At 39.0% G+C, this 19,267-nt stretch overlaps 1 protein-coding gene across 17 annotated transcripts in view; it reads left to right on the forward strand.

Annotated features, from left to right (window-relative positions):
- The first annotated feature begins 5,325 nt into the window (after nt 1-5,325).
- The window catches only part of UNC80 (unc-80 homolog, NALCN channel complex subunit), a 188,238-nt gene continuing 174,296 nt past the window's right edge, over nt 5,326-19,267 (forward strand). For 9 of the 17 annotated variants that reach the window (XM_081051363.1, XM_081051372.1, XM_081051368.1 and 6 more), the window contains exons 1-4: nt 5,328-5,879; nt 6,845-6,893; nt 9,429-9,585; nt 10,850-11,151. In XM_081051363.1, coding sequence (XP_080907489.1) covers nt 5,788-5,879; nt 6,845-6,893; nt 9,429-9,585; nt 10,850-11,151 — 600 coding nt within the window. In that variant the 5' untranslated portion in view covers nt 5,328-5,787. Of the gene's footprint in view, nt 5,880-6,844; nt 6,894-9,428; nt 9,586-10,849; nt 11,152-19,267 lie in introns of all 17 variants that reach the window. The other 8 variants (XM_081051369.1, XM_081051370.1, XM_081051366.1 and 5 more) reach the window with 3 other exon arrangements.

Raw genomic sequence — 19,267 nt, forward strand, 5'->3', positions numbered from 1 at the left:
TTTTTTGGTAGGATTTCAGGTAGGAATCTCAATTTACTTTTTTCTCACTAGAGACAACACATTTTACTGTGCCATGTGATTTCCTCATATTTCATTTTTTTGACTTTTTATTTTGTTCTACTTACTAAGTTTTCTATTCCTAAGTTATTATTAATAACATTACTATATACTATACTAATTGTCTTAATTACTATATACTATACAGTCTTGTGATTTCCCCAACCATTTCCATCTTTTTCAAATATATCTTGGCTATTCTTGACTCCTTGCTCTCCTATATGAATTCTGTGGAGATCTTTTTAAGATTTTATTAAAAATCCTGAAGTAATGTTGGATTTAAGGAATAGCAAGGTATTTCATGAAAATGAATCTTGCTACCTAGCAACATGGTAATTTTGCAAGTGGCTTTAAATAATGGCTTTTAAATGGCTTTAAATAATTTATTGTATTATTTTCCACTGATTTATTAAATATTTTTGTTAGATTTATTCCTGGAAGTCAGATTTTCTTGCTATTCTCTAGGTTGAACAGATAAACCTTAAAACAAATGAATATAGTATTCAGAGAATGATAAATTTTATAAAGCGAAAAACAAAGGAATATAATAGGACATTACTGGAACACGATAGGGTGGACTATTTTAAGCAGGTTAATAAATGGTGTTATGTGAGGAAGTTATATTTTTTTCTGAGACCTGAATGGTGAGAAGGTGATGGCTCTCTAAAGATATGAAGAAAGGAAAACCAGCAATAAAAGGTCCTTGAAGGGCTAGTGTATCTAGAGCAAAGTAGAGCAGGAAGAGTTATGTGAGATTAGGTCAGATCATGGGGAACCTTGCAAACCAGAGTAAGGAGCTTAGATGAGAATCGACTATAGGTTTGGAAATTTGTTCTGACCACTGATTGATGACTGGGACTACCCTCTTTGGAGCGACATGGGCTATGGATGCCCAAGACACACAGGGTACATTAATTTCTGCTTAATGGGAGTGACCTCAAGGTAAGTGTGGCCTCTCCTTCTAAATCCAAAACTGTGGCATCAATGTAATGGTTACATATTTCTGACTGATAGACCCATGATAAGAGCAATCATGCTTCACCTTCAAATTCTAATGAGTTGCCATAGTTTTTTGCACTTGCCAAAAACTGTTTTTATTAATTATTGTGAATGTTTATATTACTACCAGTTCTCATATCCTTATACCGCCTTCTGGATGCTACTTACTGAAGCAAACGTTCCAAATTCCACCCAAAATTCTCTCCTGCTCTGCCTACCTGCCAAAAATGTCTATTTATATCCTCATCTGCTAACTTAACATATGTCCACTATCAAAATTCTCCCTTCCATTTAAATGAGAGGATGACCTTCAAGGCTCATATACAAGTACATTTAGCTACATCTGTCTGAATCTTCAATTTCCTTTCACATGCTTCCTAAGGCCCAGTGAACAGTTTCCTCTTCTGGCCCAAGACCACTTCACCCCTGGGCACCATCTTTAGAAAAGTTCCACATCCAAAGCAATGTCTTGTACAGCGGGGTGATAGTGTCATGCAGTGATTACAATGGAGCTGGTTCATTAACTGAGATGGTGTAATTGATCAGATTAACTCAGTTCTTAGCTTTCCTCAAACACTGCTCATCTGAACTGAAAACGAAATGTGTGAAATAAGGCAATATCGATAAATGTATTTAGGGAGGACAGGTTTCTCCCCAAAAGCCAAAAAAAAAAAAAATTTTGAAGGTTTCCATTGGGTGTATGAGAAGTTGACCATCATGGTAAGCTTGATTCTCCAGATCAGTTTGAAAATTGATCTTGATAGTGCTTATTATAGATTTCTTCTACTCCCATATGACTCATTGCCTTAAGGGTATTTGAAAATAAAAAAGGTCATTAGCTCTTTTTTATCTGTTACCATCAACAGAACAATTACTACATATGTCCTTGAGCAGCTCCCATCTACGTGACTCATAGTAATTCTTCTAAATTCTCTCAACTACACAAGACTAAGTATTATAGTAGAAAATTGGGACAGAACTTTGAAGCCAGACTTTATTTTCGATTATCACTTACTGTGTAACTTCAGGTACACAGTAAACTTTCTGTGTTTACTGTGTTTATGTAAACTTTCTGTGTCTCAGTTTCTCTTTAAAAGTTGATAGTAAAGATTTTGGATCAATTGACTGATGTACTTAAAGGTACCTTGACATATAACAAGTACTTAGTACATCCATGCAATGGAATATTACTCAGCAATGAAAAGAAGTAGCTATCAAACCATAAAAAGACAGGGTGGAAACTTAAATGCGTATTGCTAAGTGAAAGAAGCAGGTCTGAAAAGGCTACATATTATATGATTCCAACTATGTGACATTCTGGAAAAGGTAAAACTATAGAGGCAATGAAAAGATTAGTGGCTGCCAGGGATTGGGAGGGATAAATCGGTGGAACACAGAAGATTTTTAGGACATGAAACTATCCTATATGATTGTAATGATGGATACATAACATTATTTGACAAAACCTGCACAACACAAAAGTGAATTCCATAGTAAACTATAGATTTAGTTAATAATAATGCATCAATGTTGACCTATCAAGAATAATAAATGGACCACACCATTGCAAATTGTTAATAATAGGAGAAACTATGGGTTGGAAGAGAGAAAGTACATGATAACTCTATGCTTTTTAATTTTTCTGTAAACCTAAAACTGTAGAAAAGTAGAGATAAACTCTACTACTAATATATTTTTAAAACCTCAAGAAGATTTACATAAATTGTTTTGCAGCAGCACATAGATTAGTATTTGCTTGAATAACTGGGAGAAGATATATACGAGGTGTGATCAAACAATACAGTGAATGTTTAAATTAAAAAAAAATTACAGTAAAAGACACATTGCCAATAATACCCCCCTTTCTTCAAACACACTTACCCAACATTCTTGCCACTTTTTGAAGCAGTTCTGAAATTCCTCTTTCTTGAGTGTCTTTAGTTGCACTGTTGTGGCTGCCTAAATGTCCTGAATCATTTTGACTTTGGGGAAGATCCAGAAGGTGCACGGTGCCATATCCGGTGAATAAGGTGGATGAAGACACGCTGTAATGTTTTTATTTGACAGAAATTGGCTTACCAGATGCAATGTGTGACATGGAGGTTTTCTCCTATGTATACACACCAGAGGGTGGGAATCTCGGGGCCCATCTTAGAATTCTCCCCGCCCCACTATCCTGTTTTATACAGTCAGCTCTTAACAACATGCTTTGTAGCAGTAGCCTAAAGTTTATGTCCCTTATACTTCCAATTGGTCTCTTTCTTTTCTCTTTGCATATATTCGCCTGGATTACTTTATCTACTTCCATAGTTTCAACTACTTTTTATATAGTGTTAATTGATCTATCCTATCTAGCTGATTCTTTTGAACCCTATAGCCATATTTTTAGCTGCCTCTTCATTATATCCATTGCAATTTTCAATACAAATTCAAAGAAAATTCATTAATGCTCCTGTACACACACATAAAATAAAAACACAATTTTCCCTGTCAACTTTTTCTTTCTTTGAATGAGATCATCATATACTGAGTTGCTCAAAACAGAAAACTTAGAGGTTTGGTTGAAATTTATTGAAGGCTTAATATATATAGATCAGGGACTGTCTTAAATTCTTTACAACTATTAACATTTAATCTTCACACATCTCTATGGGGAAGATGCTATTATTTGGAAAACTTGGCAAAGAATCATTCCCAGGGTACTATATCTAGAATGAGGTGGGGCTACACCTAACACTGTCTGGCTCAAGACCTAAGCTCTTAACCACTGTGCTACTTAGTTTTCTGTCCCCATAACCACATGGTTATTAAGTTCTCTTCTATCTCCTCTGTATCATTGAAACGTATCTCTTTCTCTCTAGCTGCGGTGTCATGGCCTGGTACAGGATCTCATGGAATATATTTTCGAATCTCCAGACTGGGATTCCCATCTACTCTTGGCTGTTTCAAACAACCTCTACATCCCTGTCGTATCAATGACACTTAAATGGAAATGAACCATTTACTTCCCTCCTAAAAGTCTTCCTATCCAAACATCATAGCTTGCCATAGGAAGACTTTCTCCATCTGATTCCTGCTTATCTCTTCTGTCTTGTCCCTTTGTTCGTAAGTGAGTCTGTATCATGTGTCCCGTGGTACCTTTTTCTTTACATGTCTATCTTCCCTTCAATATTGTGAATTCCTTGTGAGCAGGAATCTATACAGATTAGTGCTTGGCATATAAAATGGACTCAATGAATATGCACTGAATAAACTGTATTTAGAATCTATATTTTCTTGTTTCAAGATTCGTGTTAAAAAATGACTTCAAGGAATGAAATACTTTATTTCTATGACTGAAAATGTCAATATATAGCATACAGTTCTCTCAATATGGAGTAGATCCACATGTAGTTAATTGTACCCAAAATAATTCTGTCTGTTGAGATTGGGCCCTGGGGTCTGATTCTCCATTTTATGAGTTACATCAATATCTTTTTTCAAAAAGATATATGACTTCTTTAGCATAGGGAATATAATCAATAATGTGGCAATAACTGTATAGTGATAAGTGGGTACTGTTGAATAACTATGATTTACGCCTGGAACTAGTATAATATTATATGTTAGCTATATTTGAACAAAAATTTTTTAAAAAAGAGAAAAAGGTATGTGACTATGTTGATTTGCAGGTAGTTGGATTCACAGCAAGGGTTTTCTACTCAGACTGCTTCACTCTACCCCATCTCCAACCCCACTTGTTTTACTGCTAGATAAATTATCCAACAGTAATCTATAAACTATATACACATTTGACTCTGACAATTGAAGGAAAATGGCAGATATCAGTGGTATGAACAGCATCACCCAAGTACACCAATGGACTATAATAAAACTCACTTCCTAACAGCATGATTCAAATGTTCTTTCTCAAGTTGTAATTAACTGATACTCACAACTGGTTTGTTTGGGTACATTCCTGCTTTAGCAAAACAAGCGAGGTTAATTTTTTGCGGTTAACCATTTTAAAATAAATTCTCACAGAGAACTTTCAGGCTTTCTCTGTCTTGCCAAGGTTGCTCCCTTCCTGCTTTGCACTTCTAATAATTTTCATGTGCTCCTTCTGCTAAGCCCCGAGGGTGGACTCCTGACCTCCTTGCTGGAGGTGCGAATGATGCCAGGGTTAGTGACTGCTCTGCGGTTCCCCAAAGCTCCTCCTCCCCAGACCGTGACAATTCTTTGGATGCTGAGGTTGGGAAGCAGGACAGGAGACACTCCTGGGGTGCAGCTCCAAGGGGAGGAAGCCGAATCCTGAGGACTGAAGGGGACGCGCAGGGGACCGGTGTGCAATGCGGAGAGTGGACCCTTTTGGCCATCGCACTGCTACTCAACCTGCCCCCTGCGCTGGTCTCCCGCAGGGCGAACTCTAGGCCGCTGTCCACAGTGGGAGGTGCTGAAAGCAAGGAGAGGGCGCGGGGACGGCGAGGGGGGCAGCTCTTCAGAGCGTCCCCCTCCTTGCTCCGCGTCTCCTCCAGCCCTCCCCTCCTCCCGCAGCCATGTTCCAGGCGAGGGGAGGGGCGGGGGAAGCGGAGAGGGACGCGGGATCCAGGCGGAGAGAGCCGGCTCTGCCTCGGGGAAGGAGGGGATGAGAGTTGGGGAGAGCAACGGGAGGAGGAGGAAGAGGAGGAGGCAGGGGAGGCTAGAGCGGAGCCAGCGCTGGGTCCTGCAGTAGGACTCCCCGGAGCCACCATCATGGTGAAGAGGAAAAGCTCCGAGGGCCAGGAGCAGGACAGCGGCCGCGGCATCCCCTTACCAATCCAGACCTTCCTGTGGCGGCAAACCAGGTGAGGGGCACGGAGGGCGCGCCGCGGGCCGCCCTGGGCTGGGGGCGCTCCTGGGGCCGCCCGGGTCCGTGTACCGCCGCCGCTGCCGCTGAGGCCGCGCCACAGCCTGCAGCTCCCTCTGGGGCCGGAAAGCAAGCCCTCTGCACCCGCTTAGAAACACGCATTTAAAAATATTTCCGTGAAGTTTGACGACAAGCAGATCGGCAGTTGCTGAATAAAACACATACATTATTTAGGGAGCGGGAGGGCAGAGAGCCTAGGAAGAGGGGGCGGGAGCTAGGGAAGATATAATAATTATGACTGGTTGTGCTCCTGTGTCCAATTCCCCTTCCTTCTCCTGCTGTAATCCCAGCCTGGTGACCTGTTGTTTTTCTAGCTCTGTTTGGCGAATCTCTGCTTTGCCCACTTGTTAACCATGTTTGCTTGGATTCAGCGAGCGTAATCTTCCTGCTTAAAACCCCTGAGAAGAATGATTTTTGATAAAGCTCCCCCCCCACCCCGAAAGGCCTGAAACCTATTTCAGTAAATAGGAAACGAGGTTTCTATTATTACTATTATTATTATTATTATTATTATTATCATTATTACTTTGGAGATTTATTATATAAGAAAATAGATTCTGGAAATCATGAATCACAAGCTGTGTTCGTTTTTCAGTTTTAATATGACTGAACATAAGTAAGGTGTCCCTTCTGACCATTGACGATTTAGAATCTGATTCGGTAAAAGTCTTCAGAATGAGTTGATACAGAAAACGTAGAGATCCACATCTCTTTTTATGTATGTAATTACACATGTAAAAGCAAATGTCGTCAGGTGTTCAACACCTGCTCATGAACAAGCTATAGGGAGGCAGGAAATTTGAATTTCATAGCACCGTGCCTTATTCATTGAAAAATATATTATAAGGATGCTCTAATAATAATTTCATTTATGTTTATAACAGATATCTCTTAATTTTTCAGTGCATTTTTGAGGCCTAAACTGGGGAAGCAATATGAAGCCTCTTGTGTGGTACGTGATATTCACCATTTAATGATTTCCATATTCTGTATGATAATTTCAATCCAAAGAAAGACATTAAATCCTACTGACTGTATGTATTAATTCACTCAGCAAATATTAGTGAGCACCTACTATGTGCCAGACACAGTTCTAGATGATGGGATAGAGCAATAACCAAAACAAATACAGAGTTTGCATTCTAGTGGGAGGGGGACAGGTCACGCACAAATATGTAAAATACACAGTAAGCTGGATAGTGATAAGTGCTATGGAGAAAAATCAAGAAAAAAAGAGATTAGGGAGCACTAGGGTGGGGGTATCATTTTAGAACTGGTAGATGGACAAGACTTATCTGCTAATGTGACCCCTGGACAAAGACTTGAAGGAAGGCAGGGAGGAATAACTGAAAGGACAGCAGAGGGAACAGCAAGTCTACAGGATCTTCGCCCAGAGTAGGGGGAGAGGTAGGGCGGTAGAAGTGAAGATGGAGAGATAGCAGAGAACCAGGTGATGGAGGGCCTTGTGAGGCACGTATAAGAAATTAAATTCTTAATTAACAAAATCGCAACTGCTATGCTGTGGAAGTTTATATAAATGAGTATTTATGAACTACTCAAACAAAATATTATGCAATTCTGAATTTTTATGTCCCGTATTTGTTGTGTAAGTCTGAAAATGGATGATATAAAATAATGATTAAAATAACGTTATTAATATTTATGCAAAATATAGCACCTTGCCCTGAGATTCTAAGAGAATCCCATATCCCTACAAATTCCCATTTTAGAAACTGAGAAAAAAGACATGAAATCATGAAGCAAAATTGAAAGGGAATTTTCATAGACTTTATTAAAATTTGGAGTTCACATAAAAGTCTTAAAATTGTATATATTACAACCTAAAAGTGGAGACCTACCTATTTAGATACTGCCATGAATATTTGCAAATAACTATATAGATGACCTTCTAATAAGGAGCTCTGAAATATGTTAGGGCCATAGACAATGATGGAAGCCAACTGGAGAGTTAAACTTGCTCTGTCTCTCTCAAGCAGAATTTTGTTTTCTTGCATCTCCTTCCCTTCAAAGTTCTCACAGAGACATTTTTAAAATCGAACTTTCTAGTAAGAGACTTTTAATGGAATTTGTTTTGTATTTATTTCAATTAGAGTAATTTGACACTTGACATCTCTGAGCCTTCCTTAAACCATGCTTACAATTAACTATACTAGCTTAAAATAATCCCGACTTTTCTCTGTTCTTGGCAAAGATACTTCTGACATTTTGAATGTCACACAATATGAAATAGTTAAGCCACATTCATAGATAGATACAGAGATATAAAGATCTAAATTAAAAGTTATTTTATTTACTAAAAATTACCTGAGGGCTATGAAATGTAAAAATATTTGGATCTGCATTGAAAAAAGAAAAAAAATGCATCTCTGATTTAACTCCTTCCCAAAACTTCAGCATGCTTTTCATTACGAATTTCTTATTTTCCTTTTGAGTCAAGAAGAAAATAGTTTTCTTTGGAGAATCTCTGTGTTAAGCTATGTGTTTTTCTCAAGTATCCTAATAATTCCAATAATACAGCTTGGACACTTGGAACTTTATTGTGGACAGTCTAGAGCACACTTACACAATTTTCTAGACCATTTGGAGCATCAAGGACCAATCGAGTTCTGTCCATACAAGTCAAACGCTTATTAAACTTATTTTACATTTGATAGACACTTTCCCCAACAGTTTATACTTATATATCCTTTCCTTAAGTAAGAAAAAATAAAAACAAACAAACAAAAAATTGAGTATATCAAACTTATTTTGCGATGCTATACTCTGTGAAAATATCCCTGGCCAGGATATGAGAGTTAAACCAGCAAAGCAAAAATAGCTAATTTCCCTCCTCCCTCCCTCCCTCCTTTCTTCCCTACCTCTCTCCCTTCCCTTTTCTCTCCCTATTTTTCTTTATTCAACAGGTATATTAAATAACTTTACTGTTTTAAGCATTAGTTAAGGAGTGTCCCTTGCCCTGTCATTGCTAGGGACATGGAAAACAACAGGGACCCAAAAATTAGATTTCTTGGAAGATTTGTATCTTATTTAACACTTGTTGAACATTGACATAAATTCTGTTCCTCAAAACACTTTCACAAAAGACATTTCACTTCCGTATGCAGTTGTGACAGCCTCTTTGGATGACTCGGCAGCATTTTATAAAATATTGCATCAAAAAATTTCATGAATTAAATGTGTTGTACTCTTTGTTAGGGGAAGTTTATTTGGGTGGATATGATAATCATTTAATCATTCAAGCCATATACTTTGGATAATACCTGCAGTTGGGTAGATAATAGGAAATTATCACTGACCCAGTGCCTGATAACATATGCAATGAAATGCAATCTGAGTGCGCTGGAAAGAATCTGGTCGAGTAATTTGCATCTTTTAGGGTATACAGTACCTTGATGTAATTTTTGGCACCAATAAGAATCTGATTCCTTATTTTTCCTGCTTTCTTTTTTTCTTTTTGTATCTATAGTCCTTTGAACGAGTGTTGGTGGAAAACAAGCTGCATGGCCTCTCTCCTGCCCTCTCTGAAGCCATCCAGAGCATCTCCAGATGGGAGCTGGTGCAAGCTGCTCTGCCTCATGTCCTCCACTGCACTGCAACCCTGCTTTCAAACAGGAACAAGCTAGGTTGTGCTCCTGCATTACTTATTTATGGCATACCATCATCCTTTGAGTTCAATGTTCATAATAACATTTATTGGCTACTTATTATTTTCCCAGGCATTGTGCTCACATTATCTCATTTAATTCTCACAACCACAACACCCTCCCCTGGATAATTGGTACCACTATTATTTCTATTTTACCAGTGAGAGAACTGGCTTATTTATTTATTTATTTATTTGGGTGGCTCTTTTTTTTAATTTTTTTATTTTATGGGTAATATGTGAATATATTCTCCTTTAAAACATTAAAATATTACAGGAAAGCTAAAGACTCTCACCCATCCCAGATGGGTTCCCATCAGAGTTGTCCTCTTTGCCCTCACAGCTCTTAAAAGCAATCACTTTCACTTTCTAGTACTGTCTGTGTGTATGTGCATGCTTGTACATAAAGAGTGTTTTTTCTTTTTAATATTATTTTGTAGATTGCTTTTATCACATGATAACCTATCCTAGCCATCTACCCCATGTCTGTGTACATGCTCCTTTCTATCCAGTTCTTTCCTCTCATTTGGTTCTCTACTCAAATTTTACCTTTATAGAGGGGGCTTTCCTGGTCATACTGTCTAAAATAGAGTAGTTGTTATCTTCAGAGCTATATTTTTAACCATTACATTTTCTATTTGGAAATACACAGTTGACCATCAAACAACATGGCGGGTGGTGGTTAGGTCCCCTTTCATCCCCCACCCTGAGTTGAAAATCCTCATATAACTTTTAATTCTGCAGTAAGACCTTCATATCTACAGATTTAACCAAACACAGATTGAAAGTATTTTCTATTCTTGGTTGGGAAACGGTGATTGGGAATGCAAAAATATTGTTTTTGATCCATAGTTCGTTGAATATATGGATACGAAACCCAAAGATAGGAAGGGTCAACTATATTTATTGAAATATATTCCCACCTATAAGCACACCCATGCAATTCAAACCCGAGTTCTTCAAGGATCAACTGTATTTGGTATCTGACTGAGGAGATGGGATGCCTACAGTTTTTCCTCCTACAAAATCATGTCATTTTGCAGAGATTGCAGCCAGGTAGACAGCCCCAAACCAAGAATGTGCCCTTCCAGTGGTGGTTAGAAGAGGTACAAAGAAATGCTGGTGTCTCCTAGGAAATCAAAGCACAGAGTAAAGCAAGGGTGTTCTTCCCGGTCCCCAAATTGACATCCATTGTTCTGGTCACAGAGTTTGCCTTAACCTGGCTATGTGGTTGTGTCATGCAGGCCACCAGGATAAACTGGGTGTTGCTGAGACAAAGCTTCTTCACACCCTGCACTGGATGCTTTTGGAGGCCCCCCACGACTGCAACAGTGAGCGATTTGGGGGCACAGACCGAGGGTCCAGCTGGGGTGGCAGCAGCAGTGCTTTCATCCACCAGATTGAAAACCAGGGTTCTCCAGGGCAGCCTTGCCAAAGCAGCTCCAACGATGAGGAAGAGAACAACCGAAGGAAGATATTCCAGAACTCCATGGCTACTGTGGAGCTCTTCGTGTTTCTGTTTGCTCCTCTAGTCCACAGGATCAAGGTAAGCAGAAAGGCAGTGTTAGGCTGACAGAGGAGAGAGGTGTGGTGAGGGCGGGCTTCAGATTCTATTTCCATATTGGGCTCTCCATGTCCTCGTATGATCTGATAGCAAGACAAGAAATGGAGAGCTTTATTTCTATATTAAACTGCTGAACATTATTTCAGTAACACAATTCTCCATCTATTATTTCCCAACTTAAAAATCTTCAGTGGTTCTCCATCTTCCAACATATTAAACATTGCATATGAGGTTAATCATGATTGGGGGTTTAAGTTTCTCCCTGAATTTATTATTTCCAGTCCCTACTGGCACCCCATGAGCCAGCTCTGAGGTCATAGGAACTAGTCCCTGAACATGCCCTTGCTGGTTGCTCTGCCCTCCTTTCCCTCCTCATTCTTCTTATGAGTCTTCAAACCTCAACTTCAATGTCATCATTTTCATGAACCTTTTCCTCTGACCTTCCCCATGTAGACTTAGGCACTATCTCCCATGTATTTCCATAGCATTCTGTAGCTACTTCTATTATAATATAGGGTCTAGAGCAGACATTTTTAATTTTCATGTGATTTGGATTTTTTGACAGTTTTGTTTCAACCTGAGAATTGCTTTCCACATATTTTTAAATGCGTAAAATACAAAACATAAGATTACATGGAAACCAGCCGGATGAAAATACAATTATACCCATGTACACCTTGGCTCTGAAAGAGGCAATATCTGAATTCGCTCTGCCACCACTCTGCAGCTGTGTGATCTTGGTGATATTACTTAACCTCTTGGATCCTCCATTGCATAAAATTGTGGCTGCCTCTAACACAGGGTGAATATATGGGAAGATACCATACAACTCAAACACATGGAAAGAAATCAAGGACTACTTGTTATTTCTGTGAATTAATAAATCACAATATTCCATCTAAGTGCTAAGATAAGAGATAAGAAGGCATTAATATACTCAACTGTTCTTTAATAGAATATTAGGATCCTAATGAATGGGTGTTTTAAGTTAGATATATACAGAGGGTGCAAAAAAAATGTATACACATTTTAAGAAAGGAAAAAACTGTATTAAAACTGTAATACTTAATATGTACCAATAACAAAAAGTGAATATAAGTTACATATATACATTATTTGGCACCCCCAGTAAATATATATATTTATATATGAAGGTGGTTGTGAGTCCATTAATAATCACTAGAGGGGAATAGACTAAAGAGTCTTTTCACCTATTTTAGTTTTAGTTAAAATTCACCTTCAATGGACTCTCTCCCATTGCTGGTGGAAATAGAATTGAAATTACCTGTAAATTCCCCAAATGCTTTGCATGCACTGGCCATATTGCCCATCAAACATATTAAACATTTTAAATATTGTTAAATTAAATTAAATTGCTGCTTTAAAAGTTTGGCTTTCCACTTTAAAAGGATTTTATAAAAATTACACTTAATGTAAAGCCTTACTTTAACTGAGCCTGTCACCCTGGCCTGCAGGATGGCAGGACCTAGCTCCTGCCTCACCTCCGTCCATCTCACTCACCAATCCCTTCCTTGTTCAATAACCTCTGGGCTCACCCTCAAACTAGACAAGTTCACTCTGGATTTTAGGTCCTTGCACTGGTTTTCTCCTTCTGTTTGAAACATTTACCCCCATGCTCCACCCCGAGGATTTCACGTGGCTTCTCCTTCTCACAGATTTACTCAGACCTCCAATGTTACCACCTCAGAAGGTATTTCCCTGGCTACTTGTGTGCCACTAACACATGACGGTCCATTTCCCCCTTCTTAGCACTTAGTACCTGAAACTGTTTTATGTGTTTTTTTACATGTTTGTTTGTCCATCACCCCATAGAATACGTTCTTCAGATGCTGTCTGTCCAGGTCACATTGTATCTCTAGTGTCTAGAATAATGTCTGGCATATATGAGGCACTCGATCAATATTGAAGATCGACTCAATGAGTGAACCCAAGTTATTATCAGAAGCTTATCCAGGTGCTAAAAGTAGCAATGATATAATATGTAGCTACATAGTCCTTAAAATGGAGGAGACAGGAAAGAAGTCTCCTTTAAAACATTGATAAATGTATATAGATGTCTATCTGTGGGGAAATATCCTCTGGATTAAAAACATGGAAGCATAGGAATGGCTGGAATTATATCAGAAGACGTGGCTGAGAGTTCGAGTTTCGGAAACAAGCCTGTCTTTGAATCCTGTGCTTGCCACTTCCTACTACATCGAGCAACTAACTTCTTTAAGCCTCAGTTTCCTCATGTATAAATTGGACATAAGAACAATTTTATGGGGTACTTTCAGGATTACACAAACGATAGTGGTCAACATTACACATCAAAAGGCCTTGACAAATGGTTGCTTTTACTGTTGGCATTTTATTACTACTAAGATTATGCATGATTAAGAGAAAAGAGGCCAGATCCTCTTTCCAGAGAGACTACACAGATAGTTGAGGAAAGCTGGCTCAAGAGCACCAAGGTCTATCTGTGTCCTGGGTTGGAGTATGTATGAGACAGTAAGGCAGTTATTGTTAGCTTTTTCTACTAGCATTATTATTGTTTTATCATGTTATTATTTCTCTGAGGGAAATATTGTTCTAGATGCTATAGGGAATAAAAAAATATCAATGAGTCAGTCAATTTCCATAGAAGGCTTTTTCCTTCTGAGCGAGGTGTTTGCTTCTTTCAACATAGTTGGGGAATGTAAAATCTTTTATTAAAATTCCTCAACTTCAGCACTGTGCATTTTGGGCCAGACAATTCTTTGCTGTGAGGGGCTGTTCTGTGCACTGTAGCATATTACTAGCATCTCTGGCCTCTATCCACTACACGCCAGTAGTACCTTCTCCCTCCGAGTTGTGACAACCACAAATGACTCCAGGCATTGCCAAATATCTCCAGAGGGTGGGGCCGGGGTGAGAATTGCCCCTGATTGAGAACCACTGCCCTGGACCTCTCACTTGCCTCTCCAGGCCCTGTCTTTCTTCCTATCCGTACTGTACCCACGTGCTTTTCTCCTCACAAGCACCATTAATGTCCTTTGCTCCCTATCCTTCATTTGCATTTGCCCTTCAAAACTCCAACCCCAGATCATGAGCAAAAGCCACCTTATCTGTGCCTGCCCCAGAGATCTGCATGCTCCCAGGAAGAAACCACACAGCCATCCAGATTGGTGTTTCCACAAATTTGTGGTCTCCAACCCCTGTGTGCTTCCCTACTTGTCCGTCCTTTTATTGACTTTACTTCCTCGAGTCCCTACTTGGTCCTTCCACAGATAGTGTTGTAGGTTGAAGCTCTTATAAGATAAGATGCTGCAGGAGGCATGTGAGGCTGCCATCCTGCCAAGACATGAGCCCATGCCTCCACTTCCTCACCTCCCATTTACTCCGCAACTTCATACACTTGCTTCATCTTCTCTCTATTATGTAACAGACAGTTTTCACACATTTCTAATTTTTACAACCACCCATAGGGAGGTGTATATCTGCATTCTGCCAAAGGAAAAACTGAGTTCCAGAGAGGTAATAATCAAACTCATAAGTAACTAACTGAGGCAGGATTCTAAATGAATTGACTTTCCACAGGACTATCCTGTTTTTTTGTGCGTCTATGCTGGAACTATTATCACTAAGGTAGGTCATAGACAACCTCTGAGCTTTTGAGCCTAATCTTTGTTTTGCAGTTCTCGTCTCCTAAACCTCAACTGCATCTTAAACTACTGTCATTCCTTATTGAAAATTTCCATTCCTTTGGAGACGCCATACTCTGCCGCTTCTCCTTGCATCCCTGACTATTGCTGCTTGATCTCCTTTGAGAGCTTATCTTCTTTGCCTGCCTCTTTAACACTAGTCTTTGCCAGAGATATACCCTGGACCCTTTGCTCCTCTCACTCTACCTTTTCTTTGGAAGACCTCCTCTCCAGCCTCATTCACCATTTGTACACCGTAGGCTGAGATCACCTAATTCTACATCTCTAAACTTGACTCCTTTGCTGACCTCTAGAGTAAATTGCCAACTAGCTTTTCCAAATAGATAATCTATGGGCATTTCAGATTTCCCCTGGAATGAGCCCTTGTCCCGATGTTTTGTATTTCAGGTGATGGATTCATTTACATTAAATAAAAAACTAGGAGCAATCTTTGCTGATTCTCTCATTCTTACCAGTACATTCTACTAATCATAAAGTCCTTCTCATTTTGTCTCCCATATCGTTCTCAAATGTGCATCTTTTTCATCCCTATTGACTGCATTAACCCAAGCTTTCATCATTCCTTACTTGGGCCACTTTTTAACTGGATTCACAGTCTCATAAGATCCGACTTCAGTACCAAAGTGATCTATCTTAAATGAAATCTGACGGTATCACCAATAGGCTTAAAATAATTTGTTGATTTCTCATCATACAGCGGGTGAAACTCTAGCTCCTTAGTGTGGTAACTGGGCCCTCCGTGACACACCTGGCTACTTCTGCCTGTGAGCTCCATGTGCTTGGGGTCTCCCCAGAAACATAACATGATTTTTTCAGGCCTATTCTCGTACTGATCCTGCTGCTGGAATGCCCTCATACTCCAACATGCCTAGAAAACCCCTCCGCATCCTTTGCAACTCCATTCAAAATCCATCTTCCCTTCTCCTCTATTTCTGTTATATTCTAGACTTTATTGTTATTTTTAGTTTGTTTCTATCATTATCTCTTTATGGATCCATCTTTCCCATTAGATTCTGAACGGTTTGAGGGTAGGAATTATTGTGTTCTGGATAGCTAACCTAGTGCCATAACTAGCTCAAATATTTCACATGAAATAATAACCTAGAAATTCTGTCAAATATATTATTCATTTTAGACCAAAATTAATTTTATCAATGAGAAAACTGAATATTTATTACACTTAAGGGATCTACTTCAAATATGATATCAATACTTTCTTGATTTGATCATCTCTACTTATTCCTTCAATAAATATTTATTGAATGCGTACTCTATGCTAGGCACTGTGCTGGAGAAACAGCAGGGAATAAAACAAAATCTAAGCCCTAGAAGAGATTTTATAAAATCCACATGTGTGAAGTAAACAACTTTAAAATGGAATTTAAAATAATAGTTGTTTCAGTAGATCTCTCTAAACTACTGGTAAACACATTTAGAATTGCTTCATGCCATCATGGAAACAGGCTTTTAGTGCAAGCAAGAAAAGCGTCTGAAGTGTGGGATGTTGAATCTTCCAATGTTTACACCCTCTGGTTTTTCCCAGGACCTTTCTAGACCACCTGCCCGTTAGCTGTTTGAATGATAGTGTCTTCTCCAGCTATGAGTTTCTGGTCATGTATGCATACATAGCATTTGGTGACCCATTAAAGGGGACTCTATAAGACAAATTTGGGTCCCAGAATTTACGCATTCAGCCAACTTAAGAGCCTTACAAAGGAAAATAGGAGGAGTCCATGGGTTCTGCGGGTATGCAGGTCTGAAGAGTGATTGCATTTAATGGTGTTATTGGGGAAAGTAAAATTAATTAATGATAAAGTATTGTTGCTCGAGGGGAGATGCACAGCAGAAGGACATATCAGCTTGTTTTCAAGAGATAAACAATCTAGTTGGGAGTATATCAAATAAAACAAAATGATGACAGTAACTACTGGTGAGTGCTAAATGTCACCAGGATAGACCAGATGTTGAAGGCCAGGGTTTTCATATAAGGGCTCACTTCCTGCTACAGTGTCCATTGGAGTTTTATTTGTGTCAAAATTACTTATGAGAAACATGGAAAAGGACTGAGCTTGGAAACTACGGAATCATTGAGAACAGGTCAGTTGAAATTTGGCATCTTGCATTTCTGGAGACAAATCTGATAAGCTTTACTTACGATTGATTCCCTACTTGCTGGATCTAATAATAATGCTATGCAGCCTCCGCCGTATCCCTTTCAAGGGAAGTGGGGTTACTCTCTCCTTAACTCTAGACCTGCCTGTCAAGCTGTTTACTCAGTATTTCTAGCTAAATGGCTAACAGGCATCCCAAACCTAACATGTCTAAAGCTAGGCTCCTGTTATCCGCAAACCTCCTCTGCTTTCATTTTGCCCATGTTTACCAATGGCAAAGCCAAAAATCTCTGATACCTTTTTCTCTTATATTCCACTTCTGGTCAGTTAGCAAATTCTGTAAGTTCTATCTTCAAAATGTGTCCAGAATCTACCACTTCTCATTTTACCCTCTACTAATATCCTAGTCTAATCATCTTTCACCTAGATGATAATATAGATAATATAGCTTCCTAACTAGTTTCTTTTCACCCTTGCCTTTATTCTCCATATCAGTGAGCGTATCAAAGCATACTCAATCATGTCACTCCACTACTCAAAACCCTCCAATGGTTTCCCATCTTACTCAGTAAATGCTGCCGTCCTTACTATGACCTATCAGGCCCTGTATTATTTGGAACTTGATAACTTCTCTGACCGTAATTTTTTTTCTACTGCTCTGTCATTCTCTTGACTCTTGGCTCACAGTCTCCTTGACACGTGAGGCATACTTATGACCCTGCACTTTCTGATCTCTTTTCACATAATGCTTTTTTTCTGGAAATATCTACATGGCAGCTTCTTCATTTCATTCAGAGCTTTACTCAAGTAACCTGCACAATAGGGCCTTCCTTGGCCATCCTGCTAAAATAGCAACACTTTGCCTGACACATCCCTTTACCTGTTTTATTCTCCTTTGTGCTAGGAGAGCAGAAATTTTGTATGCTTTGTTCACTATTGTATCCTAGAACCTAGAATAGTACCGAATACATGGTAGGGGTTCTATAAGTATTTGTAGAATGAATGTACTTCCACAGGGAGTCCTAGAAGTTTTCCCATAACAGTCACTGCTGTGGTGCCAGGATCCCAGCCTCTATAGCCTACAGAGAGTTCTCTCTCTGCCCATATGCAGATTTCTTCGGGGATTTCATCAGCCTTCCCAGTTGAAGTTTTCTTGGACACTGAGCTACAATGATTCACCATTTGCAGAGTCATTTTTCTTTTTCCTCAGCTCTTATCTTTCTAGATCAGTGGTTTTCAACACAATAGCTGATAGCTACATGTGAGAGTCACCAGGGGGAACTTTAGAAAACCTCATACCTACTCTAACTTAATTGGTCTGGTTAGGGGAGCAAGTGGGACCTGGGCCTCCTGTGTTTTAAAAGCTCCCCAGGAGATTATAAATATGCAAGCCAGGGTTGTAAATCATTGCCCTAAGTGAATTCCTAGTTCTCAGGTATGTTCATTCATCTCCTATCATATTCTCAGCTTCCATCTCTATGCTGTTTTAAGAGACTGAATTGTTTAAAATGCAACCTCAGAATGTCATATATTTGTACTTAAACAATATGAGATTGCATTTTAAACATAGCCTCTCAAAATGATGTAATAATGAATACAGAATGTGCTCCCTGGAAGAGACCTTAAATTGTAGATAAATTGAATCAGTTTGGGTTATAAAGTCAGTGCAATTCAGCAAGTATTTATCAAGCGACTATTGTGCACTCAATTCCTAATGCTATGTTAAACATTTTGATGGTGATGGGGTTGTGGGAGAGGGAGGATTCCTGATATATCAAAACCTCAAAGAACTAAAGATTGTTGAGAAGGCAGCATCACAAAATAATACATTAGGAGAAATCTAAATAGATGTGCCTGATTCCATGAAACTCAAGAACAAGAGATGGACTGGAGAATAGAAAGTCAAAATGCAAGCATCTGAAGATGTTGCCTTATGAGGAAGAAAGGACAGTTAAATCATTAAGAGGAATAATAATGATTACCACAAGGAAAGAGATCTGCCAAGACTTGAAATAAATAAGCCTCCATCACTGCTAACACAAAACAATAATTTGTGGGTTTCATGCTTTACCCAAAGCTGAATTTTAATTAAATATTAATTTTGCCTAAAGCAGACCACCATGATTTCTGTAGTAATTATGACGATAACTTAGGGCTATCGGTTTACCCTGGAAACACTAATTGGTGTGATGAAAGAAGATGTGGAAGGTCAACTTATTTTGAAAATAATCTTGTGAATGGTGTTAATCCTTGCATTAACTGGTCCCTTCAACCAGTTCTTAG

Source organism: Rhinolophus hipposideros (assembly GCF_964194185.1).
Source record: "Rhinolophus hipposideros genome assembly, chromosome: 6".
Classification (NCBI taxonomy): domain Eukaryota; kingdom Metazoa; phylum Chordata; class Mammalia; order Chiroptera; family Rhinolophidae; genus Rhinolophus; species Rhinolophus hipposideros.